The sequence below is a fragment of the Netta rufina genome, assembly GCF_964035555.1.
Source record: "Netta rufina genome assembly, chromosome: 1".
In the NCBI taxonomy this organism is placed as follows: domain Eukaryota; kingdom Metazoa; phylum Chordata; class Aves; order Anseriformes; family Anatidae; genus Netta; species Netta rufina.
Window position 1 is genome coordinate 92,236,808 of NC_140123.1, and position 23,283 is coordinate 92,260,090.

A 23,283-nucleotide genomic window follows, 5' to 3' on the forward strand; every position below is an offset into this window, starting at 1 on the left:
GATGGATGTTGCTGCTGGTGGATTTTATTTCAACTTATTGCCTTATAATAGAGGAAATGAAATGGCGTTGTCTTGCCCAGTTTTGAGGGAGTCCTCCAAAAAGCGGCTTCTGAAGGCAGCCAGGTTCAATTCCTTCCTGCAGGCAGTACAAACAAGTACTTACTTACTTCAGACCTTTGCAATTTTTTACTGCCACAAAATTTCTCTCCCTTTCTCCACCAGTTTGGACCCTCTTGCAGGAAACTGAGGTTTGGTGATTTAAAGTCTGCTTTTCAACCCCTCCTATTTTATGAGAACCTAGAAGCAGAATAAAAAAATCCTGCTTCTGGTCTGTAAGCCCTTACTGCTTTCTTCTTCTGTATTGAAATGGCTTGATCCTTTGGCAGCACGGTATCCTTATTAGATGAGGTTAGTAAATACTGTCTGTCATCAGTGTTGAGCCAAGGCAGCCAATGTCCACGTCCAGTATTGCATCAGCTGTCTGAAGGAGCTTGTACGGGTGGCTTGGAGGAAAACTTGAAACTTCCCCAATACTTTTGCTTTAGGAAAAAAAATAAAGTGATATTCTGAACTATGAACAAGGCACCTTCTAGAAATAGAAGTGAAGGCTTGGCCTTGCTTTGGAGCTAGAAGTAAACTCTTCTCTCTGCTAGCAAAGACGGGTGGTGTTGAATTGCCTGTGTTTATGCTATAGCAGCGCTCTTGGACTGGTGCCTCGCGGTCTAGCCCTCGTCAGTAGTCGAGTACAGGATGCAGCCTGTGTTGGCTCTTGGGCACGTATTAACCCAAATAAAGCAAAAAGTATCATTTTGGTGACGTGGAAGTTTTTCCATCCAGAAGGTGAATTATTTCAAGCCTTTGTCTTGAAAGCTGGCACTTTCAGAGTCTGCTCTCCTAAAGGGGAGCAGTTTAAGTGCCATAGGCATTTTCTTCGAATCAGCACATGAGAAAGGAATAGGTGCGTATCAAGCAGTGGTGCATGTCAACTTGCAGGATCAAATGCTAAAGTTCACTGATCCTGTAATTCAGCTGGTTTCCAGTCTGCCAGCAGACCATTGGTGCTACCTGATCTAAGCTGTATCTCTTCTGCACCCATTTGGCGTAACTGTGGGGATGAGAACCTTTCCAGGCCTAGCACAGTTCAGTAATGGAAAGAAAACGTGAATCCTGCTGCAAAACAGTGATGAGAAAAACAAATATGAGAGAGAAAATGCGTTTCCTAAGACTCCAGCCAGATTTTTGGCTTTAGGAGAAACGAAGCTGGCTGGAATGGGAGAAATGAACTTACTGCTTCCATTTGGTATTCGCTAACTTCTGAAACGCAAAAAGCCTGCTGGGCATCCTTGTGGTTGGAGTGTTTGTGTGCACTACGTCCAGCATCGTTGCAGCTACATGTAAAGCACCGATTTGGTGTTGGGAGGAACTGGTGAGTTTGGTCTCCTCAAGGGTGGAGAGAACCCTGCGAATGTTCCTCTTCAGAGCCTTGGCCTAAAAATGTATGAAGGGTCTCCTGTTGATGGCCTCGTGCAGCCCTTTTGCCCTTGATGTCTCTAGAAGCATATCTGCTGTGGGCTGAAGTATTTTCTTTTACTTTTTGTGTCTGTCAAGTTTATGGAAGTACAGACAGTCCAACAGTGTCAGATGACACTAAGCTGACTTTCTGTGTGACACCTCTGCTGCATGACTTTTTTTTTTTTTATCCTGCCTTTACAAATCATCTTTGCTTTTTTTTGTGGCTTTTTTCCCCATAAAAGTGGGGTGACTGTCTTCTCTCTAGGATAAACTGTTTCCTGATGTTTGTTCGTTTACCTTGCATGATCTGCAGCTTTGAAGAAGATTCCGGTCCTGTGACCCACTGCACTCTTTCTGCTGAAGAAAGTCCAGTCTGCTGGGCCTTTGCCGAAGGAAATGGAGAAACTGATGGCAGAGAGACCTATTCCAATGTCTAAGGTACACACTGGTCTTTGGGGAATACTATTTGCCTTTTTCTCACCAGAATTTGGGAAAGCTCTATCTGCTTTCAGAGGGATTTCTAGATCTCTTGGGGCAGAGGGAAGTGAGGGGGTTGGAATTCTCTTGAGGCAGGTGCTGTCGAAACCAGTGAGCTTCTTGAAAGAGTTTTCAAGATCATAAGAAGCTGCAGAGTCTGTTGGCACCACTTGCTAATTAGCCACTGAGTAGTCTTACTCTGTTTCTCTGCTTGGAAAGGAGAAGCTTTATCTCCAAGGGCTATCTTTTTGTGTGGGAGGGGTGTCCCCCACAGCACGTGGTCTCGATATTCGTGGAGGCTTGTTGCAGTAAGCATGTGCTTCAGTGAGTTTAAGTTATCTTGTCACTAGGGGTGCTGTCTTGAGCTTTGTGCTTGGCATAGCTGTTCAAGATTCACATTTTGATAAGTATTTGGCAAATGAAAATTATATTAAAATGCTTTCCATCTTCACAATAATATGGGGACATCAGCTGAGCATTAAAATACCCATTCGTTGTGTGACCTTTTTCCCACAAGGGAATAACAAGACCGGGACACTTAAGGATAGGATTCATCTCACCATGCTCTTTCCACTAATACCAGAGTCTTAGGCAGGGAGACAGGATCCCCTGCAGCCAGCAGCAGAACCTGTTCTTGGATGTTAAAGGCTAATTGTTGCTGCTGCTGCCCCTTTTGGCTTATAGACCATGCTGTTCTCCTGAAAAACACCCTCAGGGTAGTTTCAGTTTGGGTAGGCTCCCCTCAGAAAAGCAGCAAGCTGACACACTGGAGAAGAAATAAACATCTGATGAAGGGATGGAGCCAAAATAAGGACTCTTTTTGATAGTCTCAAGAGATACTCTGGTCTCATCACAGCAGGGCATATGATTTACAGCAGTCTCTTATCTTTTTCTTTCTAAGGATGAAATGCCTTCACTTCCTACCCAGCTCAAGCCAGACACTAACTCATGCCCTCATGCTCCTGGCAAGTTCTTCCTCTCTGGAGGGACAGACCAAGAGGACTGTAAGGCTAACGATAAGGAAAGGAAGTGGATCCGTCCTGATACGCCTAGCAAATGCACGTGGAAGCTCGGGAAACCCATCTCTGCCTCCCCCCATCGTCATATCACTCTGTAAGTATTGCTCTTCTTTGCTTGCTGGTTTTCAGCACCAGACTTACCCTGGCTCATTTCAGAGCCGTGGGGGTTAAACAAAAGGTGACTGGTTTAAACCGATGCTGCTCTGCATGTAGATGTGCTGGTGCTTCTTAAATGTCAATGAATAAACAAAACTGAGAACCCAGATTAAGCATACAAGGGGTCTTGCACAAAAGAAGTTACATGAAACTGCATGGACTGGAACTATTTTAAATAACCCAGCAAACTGTTCCCTGACTAGATGAGTGATTGTACTGGTAATGCTGGCTGCGTATAGCACAGCAGACTGTGAGCACACCATTCTTGCCTCAGCACTCAGCTGGATGTCTGATTAACCCTTGAGTTCTGGATCTGGGACTTGTTTTACAAATTTCTAACAGACCTTTTGATTTAAGAGAATGTCCAAGTCTGCTAGGAAAGGGAGAAAGCTGGGTAGAATAAAGCATCAGAAGTGCTGTGTGTTGCTACTGTGTGACCTGCCCGTGGTCTCTTCTGATTTTGTCTGTGTGCCAGGCCAGAGCCTCCAAACATCCTGCCGAACATCCTGAATAAAGTTGGCAATACCCCTTTGGTGCGAATCAACAAGATTGGGAAGCACTTTGGGCTGAAGTGTGAACTCTGTGAGTACTACTGCAGGCAGGAGGCAGAAACGAGAAATGCTGGGGAGTTCTGGCTAGTAGTGTTGTGGGACCCGAGCCTAAGAGGAGTGCAGGAACCCTTTAGAAAACAGAAAGAAGCCATCATTTTATGGAAAGGCTGGCTGTTGGAGGGGGAGTTTCTGGCTTCTGTGGCCAGCATCAAGTACCAAACGTGCTGTGCTGTGACCCGTAACAGTGGAAATGCAGTGCAGTGAATCCTCATCTGCTGTGAGGAGGGAGGTGAATTGGGCCAGACGTGTTAAGAGTTGCTCTTGGAAGTGCGATAGGATCAGCAGCCTGTTGGCAGATGTCTGCTGTTCAAGAACTCTGCCTGGTTTGTCTGTTTCCAGTGGTAAAATGCGAGTACTTCAACGCGGGGGGCAGCGTGAAGGACCGCATCAGCCTGAGGATGGTGGAGGATGCTGAGAAAGCTGGGATCTTGAAGCCTGGAGACACCATCATAGAGCCAACCTCTGGAAACACAGGTAGGGGGTGGGAAGACCCTAACAGAGTGTGGGGAAAACATGCTGGTGGCTTTCCTGGAGAAGGCAGAGCTGAGACTGGAGCGTGGAGGCTGCCTGTGCAAGGGAGGAAGGGGGTCCCTTCAGCAGGAATCTTCAGCAGATTTCCCTTGTGGCAGCATCTTCTCTTTGGAGGGCTGGAGGAAGGAACAGTCCCACTAGTCAGAGGCCAGGGAAGAGAGAGCATCTGATGATGTGAGCAGGCTGGAGTTAACTGGGCTCCTGCATCAAAGCTGCTGCCCGTATATTAAGCTGCTCTACAGGCGGCGAGTAAACATCAGGAATACTCCCCACTGAGCTGGTTAAATATAAATGCACTGCATCCTCTGAGGAGGTCCCTGCGATGCGCTACAAATTACTCAGCCATCTGATGTGTTCTGGAGAGGTGTCCCTGGATGTCCTGTCCTCTTCTTAAACTATTTGTTGGGCGTCATCTTTTGCCTTTTGATGCACAAAATGTATGTTTTGATGGTTTACTAGGCCAGGCGGACCAACTTTTCTTTTGATCTTTTGGTCCAGTCCAGTTCTTGTTAATGGAGTACTGAGGTGACTGAGCTGATCTATGAACAGAAATGTTTATATTCTATAACAGAAAACTGAGTAGTCATATCTGTTGCCGTTAGGGAGGTGCTTTGTGGGGGCTGCCTTAAAATTGAAGCCCCTTTTGACTGTGGCCATAGCTGTTGCCTGAGCAATGGCACGTTACAGAAAATACCCACATTGCGTTCTTCCAGTATCTGAGTTCGTACTACGACACTTGAGGCAGTGCCTGATAAATAGCTCTCCTTTGCTTGGAACCCCAAAAAAAAAACAATAAAAAGAAAGCAGACGCAAAGGAGGTACAAGTCATTTATTTCAGAAAGTTGTCTTGGTTCATTCAAAAGCAAAGACCAGGGCAGACAGTAAAGTGAGGACACTGGCTTTGGCCCTAGGCCACTGCTCAAAGATACTAATACATCAGATTTTTGCCTTCTCTGCATCCTGCTTTTCCCTCAGCCAGAGTCCTGTTTTGATGTTGTGCTTCCAGGTCAGTACCAGGAAGCCCAAGGTGTTACCTAGGTCTCAGAATGCTTTCTTCATCACAGACCATAAGGAAGGATGCTGCATGGCTTCTCTTTACTCTTTGGCACTAGTGGAGCTAGTGCTTCTTGTTTTATTTCATTCTGGTGTCTGTATTTATCTGTAATGCACTGAAAAGAGATTTGCTTCCACCCCCTTTAAAAAATAAAATAGAATTTAAAGAACTTGAATTACCCGAGGTGTGAGTTGTGCTTCTCAGAGGAACAGGTAAAGATTTTTTCACTCCTATACAATCCTAAACCAAGAAGAAACAAAGGAAACTTTGAACAAGCAAGCTTCTGTGTAGGCTAAATTGTGAGGCATTGCCACGGGCACATGTTGATGCTGTGCTTGGTACCCAAAACAGCACAGGAGATGTCATGCAGCCCTCTCTCAGACACATATTGGCTGACCTGATCTGTTTCTTTATCCAGCAGGGAGGTGACAGCTGTAAGCATCTCAATTGGGAAGATATTTCGGAGCTTAGCCCCACAGGTGGGCAGCTGACGACATGCTGAGAAAGCAGCAATCAGACTGGAAGTGCAGGTTTTTAAGCTAGAAGTGAAGTGTCTTAACAGTTCAGGTAGTTCACTTGTAACAAATTGACGTGATCCATTAGAGCCACAATCACACAGAGCACTTAAATCTTGTCCTTCAAACAGGATTTAGCTTGGGCACATTGCTTAGTTCAGGCATTTAATGCAGAAGAATAGTAGGGGATGTAAAAATGATTGCTCTAGTCCTCTTCAGCTTAAAATTCATTCATTTCCCAAACTGCTTTTGTAAAAACAGAGGTGATGAGATGGGGGAGAGACAGAAGGAAAATGATGTGTGCATGGTAAAGCCAGTGGTCTGCGCATATTGAGATAGATAACTATTTTTTCCCCATCCTTGGCTAAACTTTCTATTGATTATGATCTTCAAAGAGTCAGGAGTGCCTGTAAATCAGTCTCTCTCCCCAGAAGCCAGAAACATTCCCTTTGCCGCCCCTTCTAGAGACACTGTACTCAAGCCACTGGTGAAAATCTAATTAAAGCAAGGGCATGCCAAAGCTAGCATGGAGGGTTTGGGTTTTGTTGCACCTCACTGTATGCTCTGCGTGTCTTTGCTTGCTTCCAGGAATTGGGCTGGCCTTGGCTGCAGCAGTGAAGGGTTACCGCTGTATCATTGTGATGCCAGAGAAAATGAGCATGGAGAAGGTCAGATCTGCTTTTATTTCCAAGAGTTTAAAAAAAAAAAAAAAAAAAAAAAAAGCATGCTTGCACTTGCTGAGTTCCTGCTGCAAACGGGTGCTCTGGCTTTAGCAACAAAGGTGCTAGAAATTCGTGTCAGCAAAACCACTGATCTCAGTGGCACAAGTGAGAGCAGCCATGAGCAATGTCCCCTGAAGGCCTGTGCCTGTTACTAGCTCTTCTCTGCCCTGGAGGGAGAAGTAGCACAAAGCCATCACCATTATATATATATATATATATATATAATATCTATTTTACAATAATGTTAGAGGGCAGAGCATATGTGACCAGCAAAAGAGGGTGCTGAGTTCTGCCTGAATGAGGCCTCTCAGTGTGGAGTGGTAGTCCCAAAGCTTCAGAATGGAAATAGGAATTTGACATCTAGCTCCAAAATAAAGCTGAGTTCAGACCAAATAACATAGCTCAGTGATGCTGTGAGGCTAGGGCATAAGAGAGCTGCTGGCAGGCTGTTTCAGGCCAAGTAAAAGGGAAGAGGTTTCCTTCCCCTGCATTGTAACGAGGTCTCTGTGCTGAGAGAGTGCTTTTGGGTTTTCTGACAGTCTGTATTTTTTTGCAGGTGGATGTTCTGAGGGCTCTGGGCGCTGAGATTGTGAGAACCCCAACTACTGCCAGATTTGATTCTCCTGAATCTCATGTGGGAGTAGCGTGGAGACTGAAAAATGAAATCCCCAACGCGCACATCTTAGATCAGGTAAGAGCAAGGTGGCACAGGTGCAGGTGTGGCACGGGGGGAGGTGTTGTAGCTTTGGTGCTTGGTGCTCATGGCTGAATGTTAAACAGCACAGGGGTGTCCCTGGGTGAAAAATCTGCCCCCCAGGGATGGAGCTGTTGAGCAGTCGCCGTGCTCTGTAGGGTAGCAAGGTTTTGTAATCACCAGAGGGCAGCAATGAGCCTGTCTGCAGAGACAGCAAGAAGTATGGGGTGGCTTTCTCCGCCGAATTGGTAGTACAAGGTACTGGGTCATGTTCTTAAAAGAAACTGCCCCGCAGCCAGGACTGATCTTGGTGTTGGAGATGTCTGGCACCTTAGGAATACCCTTAAATTAGGTCATCCAGGGAGGTTGCACCTCCCCTCAGGCATGGAACTGGGTAACAGATAAGGAAACAGTCTGTAAAGAGTATTTGTAGCAGCTGTGGGGCTTGAGAAGTGTTTGCCATATTCCTGCGATGCCTCACAGTGTGAATGTTGGTGTCTCTCTGGTCTGCTTACTGGCTGTCCTGTCTCTCGATGCAGTACCGCAATGCCAGCAACCCCCTGACGCACTACGACACCACAGCTGAGGAGATCCTGCAGCAGTGTGAAGGTCTGTCCGTGCCCCGCTGCCAGCTGCTTCGTTAATCACAGTCCTTTGTGTTTTCTGTGGTTATGTGCTTGGAGACTGGGACCCGAGGGGGTTGAGAATTGCATGGATTTTGGTACAGCAGAAGCGATACATCCGCTGTGCATCATTAGAGGACTGCCTTATTTCTGTAGTCTTAGTTAAACCGATTTTCCATTAAGTGATGTTTGAATTGTTTACAAAAGCCTTACCTAGAGTGGCATGAAAGAACAGGTCATTTTTTTCTGATCACAAATATGGAAATGGATATTTTCACATTTCTCGCATTCATATATATCCTCCATTATGCTCAAAGCTTCCTTAAAACGGGAGACGTCAGGAGTACAAGCTGCTCTGTGTTGCTGTTGCCACCAGTAAGACCAGTTTACTCTGCTGGGGTCATTTCCACCTCAGCTCTAGGCAGTTGGAGTACCAGAAATGACTGAGCTGTGGCAGCAGAGAGCTTTGGCTGGGCTAGCTCACCCAGGTGAGGAATCCAGGAGCTGTGATGCTGCAGCCTACCATGTAGGCATTTGCCACAGGTGGTAGGAAAAAAAAAAAACATATAGGAAAGGCTCACCTGCCCTTATGAAACTGTACAGTTAAACTTTATCTGATAAGACCCTGGCTGCTAGAATAAGAAAATCAGCTATTAAATGTCTTCTAATCCAGGTGTGGACCATTCGAAGGGCTCCCCTTCTTCTGCCCAGAATAACACTGACTGTTCAGAGGACTTAATGTGCCTTTCTGTGGCAAACTTTGGGAAAGCTGAAGCTAAAATGAGTATACTTGAACAAAGTGCAATCCCACAAGCTGAGAGTATAGCCAAGTTCTAGCTGTAGGCTTCGTTACTCTCCTGCTTCTATTTATTTTCCCTCATAGCTTGGGCACTGTTCTGTTGTCGTTATTTCTGATCTTGCAGCAGTCTCAGTCTGAATCAAACCTTCCTGGTGCAGTGTTGTTCTGTTGAATTGAAAACACTATTTTTTTTTTGGTATAGGAATTGCCCTTTTAAAATGTGTTTTACCCAAAGCTGTGAAGTGGATGCACCAGGGAAACTGCAGGGGCTGACAGAAGAATGAGCTGTCAGACCTGCGTTAGCTCTGCTGGGTGCTCCTGACCAAAACAGCGTTTTTTTCCCCATGAAAATGAGAGCTGTGTTAAGGGTTCTCTCTATGGGCACCTATCCCATGCTCTTGGCACTCGTTCAGTAATGATAATGGGCTGCTTTTTCTGTGTTAAAGGAGGAGTTATTCTGTATCTGCAAATACAGTAACAGGAAAACTACGGGTGTTGAGGCTATGGACTCTCTGCCCAAAGCCCTGCAAACTGACACCTTGCCAAACCACCGAAGGACATTTCAAAATGATTTTTTTTGAAGTAAATGGGTACTGAGCAAGATAGTCTCATGGTAGGTCTTGTACAGCTCTTGGGAAGCAAGGAGTCTTATCTTGCCCCTTTGCTGCCACTTCCTTTGTTTTTGTTAAAGTGAGTCCATGTTTAACTGCAAGTTTATTTTTAATCCATCATCCTCGGGGAGGTGTCACAGCTGTCTTCCCTCTCTCACCCTTAAACAGGAAAAATAGACATGCTGGTGGCTACAGCTGGCACAGGAGGTACCATCACTGGCATTTCCAGAAAGCTGAAGGAGAAGTGTCCAGGTTGCAAAGTAAGTGGCAAGTCTAAAGCGGGTCCCTGCAGCTGGGAGAGCCTCAGACAGCTCTGCTTTCTGCTTTGCATTACTCCTTGCATGCCTGCCCTGGGTCTCTCAGAGAAGCTCTTGGAGTTTTTCAGTGTGAGGGTGGTTCTGGGCAGCAAAGAAAGGTTTTCAGGTTCCATCTGAAATCACCATGCGCTGGTCTTGCTGGTGACTAAGGTTCAGGTTTGGCTGAGCAGGTGACAGCTGGCCCTCTGATTCTTTCATGGGTTGTTTCAGAAATTGACTTCTCTGGTGTGTACAGCAGCCACGTGTTCCCTCTCTGGCCATGCCCTGGCCACCTTTCTGGCGGGGCTGAGTTCTTCACCAAGTGAAGCTTGCTCTGAGCACACCCACCTGTGTGCGTAGCAGGGAGTAGTTTTAGATTTCCTCGCGGAAGCTGGTATCCTGTTTCAATCATGAATATTTTCCTATATATTCAGGGAGGGGGAGGGAAAACAAAGTCAAGCTTATGTGCCTGCAGTTGGCACAAAACGTGTTGACTGTAATGATGCCTGGCATGCGAATGAGGACAGGTTTGGCTTGGAAACCCTGTCTCCTGGTTAAAAAACTTGCTTAGTGTCCACAGCCTGCGGAGCCAGAAGCAGCAAAGCATTCTGTCTGCCGGGAGGGGAATGCTGCCAGGAGGAGGTGAGCAGCAGACCCGGTCTGCTGTGAGCTGGCTGTGTCTGCAGCCAAGTGTGAGCAGCCAGAGTGACGCCAACTGCCCTAACACGGCCAGCGCTCACGAGCAAGTAGCTGTGCTCCCAAAAAGCTGGCGGTCACGGTAGCCAACGTGGAAACTGCTTCCTCCAGATCATAGGTGTTGATCCCGAAGGCTCCATCCTTGCTCAGCCAGAAGAATTGAACAGGACTGACAAGACGATGTACGAAGTGGAGGGGATCGGCTATGATTTCGTCCCCACGGTGCTGGATAGATCTGTAAGTTGTGCTTCTTGGTTCACTTCTCCTTGCGGTCTGCTGGGATGCAGAAGTGAGGTGGAAGGTGGAGGAGAAACCTGGGAAAGCCTTTCTTTGAGATGAAAGGAGAGGGCTAGCAGGCAGAATTATTCCTGTTCTTTCCTACCAGGAAAATCAGTCCTTGGAGGGCTTTTGTACTGAACACATTTGTTTTGCAATGCTAGGAGATATGCTGTGAAACAGGTAACGTTTTCCTAGAATGTAATAATTACTTCTAAAAGCCAGTAAGTAGCAGTATGGTTAGTTATGAAATCTTACCCTTCCCCCTCAAAAGCAGCCTGACTATGTCTAGTGCTGAGCAGAGGCTGTGTCCCTGGGAAGCCCTCCAAGAGGGGAGGAAACGGGTTGATACTCGCTGGCCGCCTCACAACAGCCTGCTCTCAAAGCCAGATTTCAATAAGGCGACTGTTGTGCTAATGTGGTCATCTTTGGCCAAAAAAATAAAAAATAAAAAAGGCACTTCAAGGATGGAAACCTGAGCATGTGGCTCAGTAGGACAGCTGTTACCTCAAAGAGTGTGGGGCTGAATTGGCGGTGTAGCTCTGTAGCTCCCCTCCTTTAAAGAGACCCTCGTTTCTGTCTTCCTGCCCCCTCCCAGACAGTGGACCAGTGGTACAAGACCAACGATGAGGAGTCGTTTGCGTTAGCACGCATGCTGATCCGAGAGGAAGGACTGCTGTGTGGTAAGAGCAGACACGAGTCCTTTGGGGTTCTTCTGTGGGAGGCTACGGCTTTGTGCAGATCAGGGAGACCTCCTTACACTTCAGGAGCTGTTCCCCTCGCTCCAGGCTCCTCTACTGCCTCTCCTCCTCTCTCTCATTCTTTCTGTCTTGTTGCCCTTGTGGTTTGACAGTCTTGCCTCTGATCTGCGTTTCGGCAGGTGGCAGCTCAGGCAGTGCAATGTCTGCAGCTGTGAAGGCAGCCAAAGAGCTGAAGGAAGGTCAGCGCTGCGTTGTTATCCTCCCTGACTCTATCAGGAACTACATGTAAGAACCTGCTTATTTTCTCTGGGAAAAAGACGGGGCAGCTCCTCAGATTCTCTTACAGCAGTGGCGAAGTGAATGCATCCTTCTTGTTAGCACCAAGGCAGCAAAGCCAGGGGTGCATTTGGGGCACAATTTCCGAGCTATCTAGAAAAGGTCTGACAGGGAGTTGTCTGAAGCAGAGCTCCTCCTGGTGTCTGACCGAGTATATAACCATAACTGCTTGGTTAAGCTCTCTATGGAGATTTGCTTTCAAGCTTATTTATTTGGGGTCCCTGGTGTTATCCCATTCCTGGAAGGGTCTCTTTAAGGCTGTTGTCAGATCCCTCTGCCTGTGTCCAAAGCAGAAAGCAGCCCTGCTGTGGCAGTGGCCAGTGCTGGGGAGAGTTTACAGATGGCAGTGTGAGGGCGCAGAGCTGTGCCAAGAAGAAATTTCTCTCCCACCACACTGAAATGCGTACCAAAACATGCTGTCCTTTGCTGTGTTGCATGACTGCTGTCGCATCCAACACGATGCTGTTGTGTTGTCTAGTCACCTACTGTGATAGCTGACTATGAACTGCAGAAAGACCTCGACTGAGTACAGATTTCTCCGTTCCAGGCTGTCTCTTTATCATATTGCAAGGGACTGGTGTAGTTGAAGCTTCATTTCCTATGGGATTCCTTTTTCTTCCTATGAGTATTTCTTCACTATGTCCCTGGCTGGTAAGCTTGGATGGCAAATGCAGTGTATTTTCAATTACACTTTAACTGTTAGTGATAGGGAGCTGTAAACAGTCACCTCTGTGCTATTAGTATTGCTGTCAGATATTCAGCCTGCTAACGAGTTTTTTTTATTACCTGATTCTGTCCAGGTCCAAGTTCTTGAGTGACAAATGGATGATTCAGAAAGGGTTCATGAAAGAAGAAGACCTTGTCAAAAAGCCTTGGTAAGCACATCAGATACATCTGGATTTTCGTGATTCTGTTCTGTTTAACAGCTGTCTCTGTGGCAGTTGCTAATTGAAATCTCCTTGCAATTTGGGTTTGTTTCCTTTGGTTTTTAGTTAACCTTTCATGCTACTGTGGTGGTGTATAACTGCGGATATTAATCAAATCTGCTTAGATTCCTTAATTTCCTTCTTTGAGTTGCATGGTAGCAGAAGACGACTTGATACTTAATGATTTTGGAATGAAAGGGGTTGTGTCTGAAGTGAAAAAAGTAGTATTTGGAGAACTCTACCAAGCCAGAGTTATTGAGGGCAAAGCACTACAAGTCTAGGTCTATATAGCTGAGGGAGAATCTTCTGTAGACTTGTAATATCTGTAAATATGGCTAGCTCTTAAAGAAGGAATCTAAATTTTTTATTCTTGTGTAAGATATAAATAATAAAACTAGGGAGCCTAGTCTTCACTGTCTGTCTGTAATACTACAACGTAGATGAGCTAGAAAAATTGGCTCAGTCTTAAAGCCTTCTCACACCAGGGTAACTTTCCTGTGTTGATATAAGAACTGGAAAGCCTTCAAGCTTCTGCTGACTCTGGCAGAGTCCAGTCTCGTCCTTGCAGCCTTTTGTCATTCCCGTGGTGGTGAATTCCATGGTACGTGATCATCTGGTTCTGTTCTCTCCGTTAGACTTGCGTTGGTTTGTTTTTGTTTTGTCCAGGTGGTGGAACATCAGTGTTCAGGAGTTAAGCCTCTCGGCTCCCCTGACTGTGCTTCCCACTGTCACCTGTGCAAAGACTATTGAAATCCTCCGAGAGAAGGGATTCGACCAGGTACCAGTTGTTGATGAATCTGGGTATGTCCACATACATTTCTATTAATCCATCCGTATCGCTTCTCTCACCAGGTCCCAGGGGAGGTCTTTAAGTGCTGAACAGAAATATAATCAGCTTTCTCTCATCTTTCTTCAGTTACAGTGACATGGTGCAGAAATGTTGCTTTATATGTTGCCACACCAGGGGTGGGCTTAATGTGTTATCATGCTGGGGCTCTCCTGCCTTTCATGTAGTAAGCCACTAGGGATTATTATGGTATACTCACTCAGTGTGTCTCTGCAGGATGGCTCTGTTTTTACAACAGCCGTTTAACTTACCAAAACAAAACTTTGCGTTTAAAACAAACAGGGCCAAACCCACCCATTGTCACCACAGCTTTCACCCAATTTCTTGAGATCATCGTGTTACTGTAAGATGGAGTGATCCCTACAAACCAGGCTGCTCCCAGGAAACTGGTGTGCCTTGGTACCCTGTTGGTCCCTTGTCAGACAGGCTGAATACTGAACAGTTGCTCAGTTTCTTTCCAGTCAGTGTTAACACGAGGGATTAGTTATTACAGTCCTTTTAACGTGCTTGCAGGGAGAAGGGGAATGATCAACATTGAGGAGGGCTTGGCTTTGGCCTTGCCACACCTTTCAAAAAGGACAAATGAAGGCATAAAACAATGAGGTCTGCTTTTCAAAAGGTCTCTGACTGCAAGAGCTGGAGGTATTCTTCTGAGCTAGATGCTCAGGAGGGCCAGCCAGCCACCCACAGCACCTGCTGGCTTCTGTGTGAGTCGCCAGAACGTCTGAGAACTGGACTCCAGGTATCTCCTGCAGAGACATAAAATCCAATTATATCCCATCAATCATGGTGCTTTATGCAGTGAAACTGCTCAACTGACATCTGCAGGCTGGCTGAAAGGGAGTGCTTTTACCTACAGGAACAAAGGCTATTGTATTGTTTAGCTAATTTTATTTCTCTTCTTCCCCAGGGTGATTCTGGGCATGGTTACCCTAGGTAACATGCTTTCTTCGCTGCTTGCTGGAAAAGTTCAGCCTTCAGATGAAGTCAGCAAAGTGATCTACAAGCAATTCAAACAGGTAAGCAACAATTTCCAGTCCTCTGGTGTAAAATACTAGTGTGGGTGTCCTAACACTGCAATGACCTCGGGTTGGGTGAGGTTTACCTGGGACCTTAAGGAACAGCAGTTACTGAGCGCAGACATGGGACTTGCTTAAACTCTGTCCTGGGTCACTCAGTAGCTCCCAGGCTTGTGTTGTGGCTCTATGTTGGGCTGTTCTATTAATTCAGCAGGCTTTCTGCTGCCATTCTTGCACTTTATTCCCTCCCAAAATAAACAGCATACATCTGGGCGATGAGTATCCAGCTGAAAAGACAGCGAAATGTTGAAACAGCTCCTATTAAATCATTTCTGTATCAACTCTAAAAGGGCAACTCTTTGCCTTTTGTATCACACGCCTCCCTAAAACAGGGCTGGATGGCTGGTGGAAGCTGTTGTTGTCAGGATATATGAATTTTGACATTAGCCAGTTTCACCTGTCCATCCAATATCACATAGCAAGAGGCCACAACTTCCCAGCTGCATGGGTGCTCCTCTGAAAGATATCAATATTGTTGCTGTTTCTTTGCTTTGCTTACAGGAGAAAGATTTTCTTAACATGGAATGCTTGACTGAGCTTCCACCAGCTTTTCAGTTTCAACAGTCTCACAGTAGATGAGATGCTGTCTTCAGGCAGTATGTGTAAAGCTGCTGGTCAGCCTGTGAACTACCAAGTCCCTGAGGCTGAGAGGGAATGCTAGCTCTTCATAGACCAAATGTAAATGTATTTTTTCCTTCCCAGGCAGATAATGAAGCGTCAGGTGGAAATGTGGTGCGTAAAAAACACTCTTCAGTTCCCGTCCTCCCTCACTTGGACACCTTAAGAGTTTCTGGGGCTGGTGTTGTGCAATCGCTTCTGTAGCTACAGTGGTGATAGCCGTAGTAGCCGATTCTCTGCACTTCTGAGGTTGTGGCTTTTCTCCATGGGCAGCTTGAACTTACTCATGCTTCTTCAGTAAAGAACAGCTTAACCACTTCTTTTCAGCTCTGACGTTTCTTGGTGGAGGATGGAAGGGGAGCAACATGAGTGGTGGTATTGCTAACATGCTAACTGAAAGCATCGTTCACTGGTTATTTTTCATTTGAGTTGATGACTTAATGGAAAAACATGGTTAAATGCACATAACCTCAGAAGTATTGTGGATTTTGCTTTTCTTACCACTTTAGTCAAGCTTATTTGGCTTGTTTACTGATTAAATTAGGAGAAAAGATCATCTGTGTCACTGAAATGACTTAGGATATCCTACAGTTAGGATCTGTACCACAACATGCCTCAATAAAAGAGGTCTACTTAGCCTGTGACTACTAAGGCAAAACTGTCTTTTAGCAATGCAGGAAGCTCTTTGATGGACACGATTATTTTCTTCCTTTACTCTGAGAGATTTTAAGATGAAGGCTTCTACCTTTTTTAGAGATACCAGCAGGATAACATCCAAGGGCTTTGAAGCACTAGTTACAAACGACTTGCAAATGCAAACAACTATTGTGTGTCAGTGGAGAGCAGGACCATTGTTGTGGAATCAGGTGTTAGCTCGAGTACTCTGGGGTCTTTTTACCCCTTTTCTCCCCAGAATAAATAGCTTTGTGTCAGCTGCTAACATCTGTTAGGTGCGGTGCAGACATAGCCTCAGCAGGTTTCTTGTCTGGCTTTAACAGAAAAGAGGGCTGGGGTGTGGACTGGCACTTTCCTTTTACTATACCTAGTGTTTGCTAGCCTGCTCCCTAGGGTGACTTTGGTCAGTGTCCTAAATCATTTAATCCTCAGCATCCTCAGTGGATGAGAGCCTCCTTTTGGCAAAGGAGATAATTCAGTTGCAGGGACGTGCGCAGTGCCTTGTCACTTGCTCTTAGGGCCAGACAAGCAGCCCCAGTCACATCTGTAGGCTGACTGCCACAGGGATTTAGCACATTTTTAAATAAGAATAATAAAAGACCAAATGTGGGAAAACTCATGAGCAAAATAGTTAGGGAGATTAAATAAGCAGCAGTGAGATAGGTGAGAACTGTGGGACTTCTGTCAACTTTCCATTAAACACTTCAAAAACATGTTTAGGTCTTCACAGCTGTCCCCGTCCTGCCTAAGGGCTGCCTGTCCTGGTCGTTTAGCTTATCCAGTCCCTGAAGACAGACCTGTTGGTAATATACAACGAGATGGCAAGGGGCTCTGCTCCTCCGTGAGCTTTGAACCTAAAGCCAAACGTTAGGCTTTGGATCTAGGTTTGCACAAAACTGCCTGCCAGTGGTGGTGATGGACAGCTAACGTGGCTTGGCAGCAAGTCCAAATTCCCCCCGCCCCTTGCCTTACACATAAGCTTAAGGATCGATGCTTTGGTATGCACCGTAGCCTGCTCGTCCTTTTAAACACAGGGAATTAAGGCTGCTGGGAATCCTCCTTTTGATCTCTTCTCACTTACAGTTTGGAAACCAGAGCGCTGGGTTCCCGTCCAGCCCAACTGTTCGTGTTGGTGGTGTTTATTTCCCAGTCAAAAGTTGAGCTGGTTGCAGAATAAAAGCTGCCTTTCATTTGCAGTGCAAGACTTCTCTTTACTACAAATTTATTTAATCCCCTTTAATGAAAGTACGTCCGGTAGTGGCTGCTGCTGTCAGCTGGGGAGGGTCACCTGGATAATGGACACAGTGCTGCTGCTAACTACTTCAAAGCGTGGAGGAAGAACAGCTTTATGCATTCTTTCAGATGTTTCCAGGCGGCGATTAGCCTAGTGTTTCAGAAGGGCCCGTATTCTTTTTTTGTAGAGCCAACACGGGGTGCTTTCTTGTTTAGTCTTAGCCAAGTTGAACCGTTTCACTAAAAAGGAATTAGAGATTCTCAGTTCCTTGATTTATACCAGAATAGGGTGTTAGCCAAGTAATGTTCACTCTTATTTTTGGTTTTGGCTGGTTTGGGCTTTTCTCTGTTACCCTGCTGCGTTCTCAGATTTTATTCACTTCCACAATGATTTGCAGCCTGATTCATTCACTTTCCCAGTCTTGCTGAAGTAAAATCACGGAGTATAATCTTGAGTTTTATGGTACACACTCCTATTACACATGGATTACTTTTTACCCTCTCCCTCATAAAAATTTTTCAGCTGTTCGTTACATTCATTTTGTTTCCAGAATCAGAATGAAGATTTCACGTGCTGTTTTGTTTCTTTTCCTGGAAATCAGAGACAAAGGAAAAAATCTCTGATCTTTTAACTCAACCTTGATTTGCTGGTGTTTTACAATACTTAGGATGTGAGCAGAATATAAATGCTGATGTACTGCTTTTAACGCTAGATGGAGTATATGGGAATTATAAAGATGTAGTGGACTGCTTTATTGAAGTTCTGTAACTCTTTCTTCAGATTAACCTGAAAGACAACTTGGGGAAGCTCTCTCATATCCTGGAGATAGACCACTTTGCTCTAGTGGTCCATGAACAAATTCAGTGTGAGTATGATGTCCTGCACCTTGCAAGATGTAATCTTCTTAAGAACGATAATAAGAAGCACGTGCAAGTGTGAATGTGTAAACATGCTCTAAGGAAGCCAAATAGCCAAATGTTGTTTGTGTGTCCCAGGTTAACTCATTTTTTTTCCCTTCTAACGTAAAATCTTCAGTTTCATGAAGTGCAGTAAGAAATAGATGTCAATGCTGACGTCACCTTCTGAAGATAATTTAATATTTTTCTTTTGTATCTCATTTGAAATAACTTATTCCCTTTCATTGGACAGTTTATAATTTTACAATTTATATTTTTGCTACAAACCCTACTCTTCAACCTTTTCAAAACCCTTTACGCTGCTTCCTTTTTGAACTGGAAGTGACTGTTTAAAAAAAAAATCTTCAGAAGTTGAGTGTATCACTGCTACATGCGAATAATTTTGTTTTATTGAAAAAAAAATAAACGAAAAGGGTGAATGAAAAGTCCAGGACAATTCAGCTGGCTGAACAAATCGAGCATAAGTAGGTGAAGCATCTCAATACAGCCAGACTGAAGGAACGAGGTACTCTAGACCATAGGTAAAGGGCCAGAGGTCCTTCAGATCATTTGGTTTCCAGATCAAAGCTTTGTGGTCACAATGTAAAATCCCCTGAACCTGTGCTCTCAGTGCAAAAATGCTCGGAGGGTGGATAAAGATTTAAGACATGAATGGGAAGATGCTGCACTGTGATTTTATGCTCATCCTGTATTTGACAGGGGTGTAGGAGGACAGTAGTGTTGCATGTCCTGCTCCAGTGATGGTTGGTTCAAATGGGATATTACCAATTTGCAGCTATTTCAGATAGAGTGGCAGAAACTTAACATATGAGGAAAATATGCTCTGTAACAAAGGGTTTGGTTTGAATTTTAATGTTGAAATTAACTACGATGGACGCTTATTTTCCCTTCTATGCTGCTTCAGTTCCTACAGGCCTTTTATTAGGGGGCCTTTCTGAACTGAAAGTCCTTGCCATTCCCCCTGTGACTGTCGGCCAAGATGACTTTGGGGCTCCCCTCAACATACAGGGGACATCGCTTGGGCACCTGGCTTTACAACCAACTCCGTTAAAACCAGGTGGGAAGGTATTTAACCTGTGTGCCTCCTAAATCCCCTCTTTCTGTTTCCCTGTAGATCACACCGATGGCTCCTCCAGTAAGCGGCAAATGGTGTTTGGCATCGTTACGGCCATCGACCTGCTCAACTTCGTAACCGCCAGAGAACGGGAAAGAAAGTCCAACTAAAGTCAAGGAGCGGCCCGGAGCCTCGTCAGCAATGTTTTGCAATCTCCAACGACAACAAAAAATAATCAGGTTTATTTCTTAGGTCGAATGCTCTGTCCTTAAGGTGTGTGTTTTTTTTAAATTCTGGAAATAAGCAATGAGCTATCCTGGTGTCAGCTATACAGCCAGTGCGTTTTAGCGTATTGCACAGCTTCTGGGAACTTGTTTACTAATCAGGTTACACGATATTTCTTAAGACAATTTATTTTTATACCTATACATGTGTATGTAAAAATGTTGCCTAAATTAACTGGTGTGTTCCTTACCCGTTGTCTCCAAAGTACAGCTTCTCAAAAACATTTTCAGATGCATTAAACATGTTGATACAGAGTTACTAAAGCAGAGGTCCAGGAGAGCTCTGGAAAGCTTTTTTATTATTTTTTTTCTCCCCTCTGTGCAGGGGTGTTAAGTTAGACAATGAGTGTAGAGACAAAACGGTATTAGGGTGTGGAGAGTGTTTCCCTTTCGGTGAGATCAGTGTGAAATAGGGGGCAAGTGTGAGAGCTAAAGTTGGTGTTCAGCTCAACCAGCTCCTCTGAGACAAAACTGACATGACTGGAGGCCTGACAACGAACTGACAGACAAAATAGTGACTTTCTTCTACACAGCACAACAGCTTTCACTGCAAAGATAGACCTTTCTTTTTTTCTTTTTTTTTTTTTTCCAACTGTACATTGATAAGCATGGGTGGAAAGGTTAGAAAGTAAGACTGAGCCTCTTGCCTGAAGAATGCCGTTCCATATCGGACCTTCTCCTTACCACCCACCCTCCTCTTTATCTATATTTATGCCTGCTCTTTTTTTTTTCTTCTTTTTTTTTTAATAAAAAAGAAGCCAAATATAATCTGTCAAGAGCTGTGAACACTTTTTTTTTTTCTTGATGTCCTGTTCAAGTACTCCCAAGCTGGAGCTCCTTCATGTAATGTGCAGCAGGTGAATACAGCTACAACTTTTTACCACTTCCATAATTCTCAGGATTTTTTCACTAGAGGTTGACCTGTGTAGCCATGGCAAAGTTTGCTGGCAGTAGCAGCTCAGCCACACCGTGCTCTTCTGACTTCTGTTAGTGGTAATGATGGGTGGAATCGCTCTGTGGTTAAAGGAGAAGAGTAGCTATTCTTTGTCTTAATTAAGATTGCTCTAATCATCGTATGCTGACCGGCCTTTTGCCAAGAATACAGATTATGATCAGCAACAGTGACATTCTTAGCTTATCTCTTTCCACTGCAGTAAGAAAACACTACAGCTGGCTGGGGCTACTGGTGGTAAGATAGTGTTTTAAAAAAAAAAAAGGCAATGAATCAGATACGAGAAAACAAAGGTGTTATTTAAAAACAAAACAAAACAAAACAAAACAATGGCACTTACTACCTTCTACCTGCTGTAAATTGATTTCTTTCCACCCCACTGGCCTCCCTGTGGCAATGGAATTTGCTTTACATGGTGGAACTGTGTGCTCAGAGGAGAGGTGTCCTCTGTCCCCCTTCAGAGAGCCCTGTCCCACATCACTGCTGAGCAAAAACATAAATCCGACCTTTTGTGGTTCCATGTTGGGTGATTCAGGCCTTGAGGAGAGCAGAAAAACGAGGGGAAGCAGGAGCTCAAAGACAAAGAGGTGACACCAGTGGTGGTGTCTGCCTGCCAAGAGCGTGACGGGCTGTTCGGCCTTCTAGCTGCTGCTTTTTTGGTGAATGCTAAAAAATTTGGTAATGAAGTCTCCGATTGATTTCTGTTAACTCCTTAAAGCTGTGTCGATGGATGCTAAGTTTATTCTGTACTTATTCAGTTTACTTTCTTAAACATTGGCTCTCCCTTCTGATGAAGTAGCACGACCCCCAGTCTCTTAAAAAATCACTTGCTTCCTCCAGTAAGTGATGGTGGTGGTGGAGACTTGCAGACTGAACAAACAGCTGGGAATTGGAGGTCTTGTGTTGCTGTCAGGTGAGGAGAGAAAGGAAGCAGCAGAATCACCAAAGGGATCTGCTGTCTGTGGCTTGGGTGGAAGCAGATGACCCTTGCAGTTTTAATTCCAGCACCTACAGCTTGATGCTTTATCCCTCGCGTGCAAATACTGCAGGCTGAGCCTGAAGAAGGACAAATAACAGTTTAGATCCACCTTGTGAGACTTTGTCAGGGGCTGGATTAATATTCTCAAATTCTCCTTGTAGAAGCTAGACAGCAAGAGTCAACAACGTGGCTCACTGGGGAGAGGAGGCACCTTCCAAAAATTATTCATCTTTAACACCAGTTGTAGGAAAGGGGTCAGTTACACCAGGAGATACTTCCCTGAAACTGTGGTTTAACCATTAAATTCATACACTTCTTTGAGATTTAAGACAATGTTTCCTAGGGCTCTGGAATAAACTGCCACAAAGTTTAACAAAAATAAAATAAAATGTACCATTCATTAATAATTGGTTCTAGAGGACGGTAGTTTTTTTTTTAAATATTTTTCTTTAACCTCATGCTTTGTGGTAATTTCTTTCTCACTGTAGGAGCAACCCCAGCTTCGGTGCTCTGCCTGGGGAAAGCTGAACCTGGTGCAAGTACCAGATAGGTGTGTTAAAGATGCTTCTTTCAAATCTGGATTAACTTCTCCAGGCTGAACAGCTCTGCCTTACACTCTGTCAGTGATGGCTGTAAGAAGTCATCTTTCAAACTGTATTTTTGAGCTACCTCCCCAGGAGGTAATAAATAATTTAGCACAGTTAAGGGCATGGTTCTTCTTTTAGTGGTTCTTAAATCATCTGCTTATTAAATCATCTTAGCATAGACAGTGTGTAAATGGTCAGTTGTGTCCCTGTAGGTATTACTATTTCAGCCAAACTTCTGAACTCCTTTCCCAATTACTTCAAATACTGTTGTCAGATATATTTTCATACATATCTATACATGTTGTGCCTTCACGAGATGCTGCTAACTGAAGTGTTTGCTACAGTTGTAGCTGTCACTGCTGCTAAATTTTGCCATTACTGTTGCTCTTAAAAGTTGGCTTTGTGTTTTATCTGTTTTTTATCTGTTTTTTTTTTTTTTTCCACGCGTTTTTCCATCTGATCTTGGCTGTGGGGAGAGACACTTCAGGATTTTTTCCCTTTTCTTTTTGTCCCTCTCAAAACTCCCAGCCTAACTGAATTGCAAGAAATATGAGAAGGGTAGAAGGAGATTCCTCAAGTTATTTTCAGAAGAGCAGTCCAAGAAGTAAGATTACTAAGACAGGGTTGAGGAAGCAGGGGATTAATGGCACAGAAAAGTGTGACAATTTCAGCTTGCTATTTCAGTTTGCTGTTCATAAATTGATCTCTGCCATGTCATGAAAAACAGGTGGTATTGCTGACTAAGAAGGAAGGGTTGGTTAGAGCCAGCGGGGAAGCAGGGATATGACACTGGAGCAATCCAAGTGAGTAACCTGAAGTAATCCAGCTGCTCTGCATGTGCAGCTGGTTAGGAGCAGGAGCTGTTTCCCATTCTAAACTGGCCCAAGGAGATGGTGGTCACCAGCTGCTCTTACTGAGAGCAGCAGCCCTGTTTGATCAGAGGAGCTGGGGAAATAGCTGGAGTCACTGAATGACTGAAAAACTTTCCAGAGCTCTTTCTTGTAGTAGGAATGATGACAGCAAGGAGAAGGGGGCTGTGATGCGAAAGTTCATGACCGTGCTGCTTTTCTGCATACTTGGAAGTGTTCTGTCACATTGATCCTAGTGAGCAGTTGTAGGGCTGTATTAATGCTTGACTCATCTGTTTCAAATACTGTGAGGACCAAGAAAGACATCTGTTTGCTTGTTTGGTCTTTAACCCAAAGTAAAAGTCCAAAACTCAAACAGAACTACGTTTTTTTTTATTTTTTATTTTCCTGAAATGGGTGCCTGCATCTTCTGTTTACCTGTACTGGTTAAGCAAATGCTGACCGTAAGCCTGAAAACTATTTTGCACATGGTTATTTATATAAACAATTTATGCTGTGTTTGTGTGTCACTGTAAGAGAGTATCAGTCCTCTTGCTTCAGTGTTGGCTCTGTGAAAATCCTTTTGTTTCCTCACCTGAAGACCGTTACCCAGTAAAAACTGTACGTTTTGCAAGAAGTTACCAGGCAACAACA

General features: G+C 44.6%; 1 protein-coding gene across 1 annotated transcript; it reads left to right on the top strand.

Moving 5' to 3' along the window:
- Positions 1–1,908: 1,908 nt before the first annotated feature.
- Positions 1,909–19,149, top strand: LOC311206696 (cystathionine beta-synthase-like; the record flags this gene model as incomplete). The annotated part of the gene is made up of 16 exons (XM_084282269.1): positions 1,909–1,950; positions 2,891–3,102; positions 3,640–3,746; positions 4,115–4,249; positions 6,464–6,543; positions 7,154–7,288; positions 7,831–7,900; positions 9,493–9,584; positions 10,428–10,553; positions 11,191–11,275; positions 11,473–11,578; positions 12,430–12,504; positions 13,222–13,356; positions 14,313–14,421; positions 17,789–17,873; positions 19,040–19,149. 16 exons carry the CDS (start codon positions 1,909–1,911, stop codon positions 19,147–19,149), a joined length of 1,704 nt encoding a protein of 567 aa, XP_084138395.1.
- Between the last annotated feature and the right edge of the window lie 4,134 nt (positions 19,150–23,283).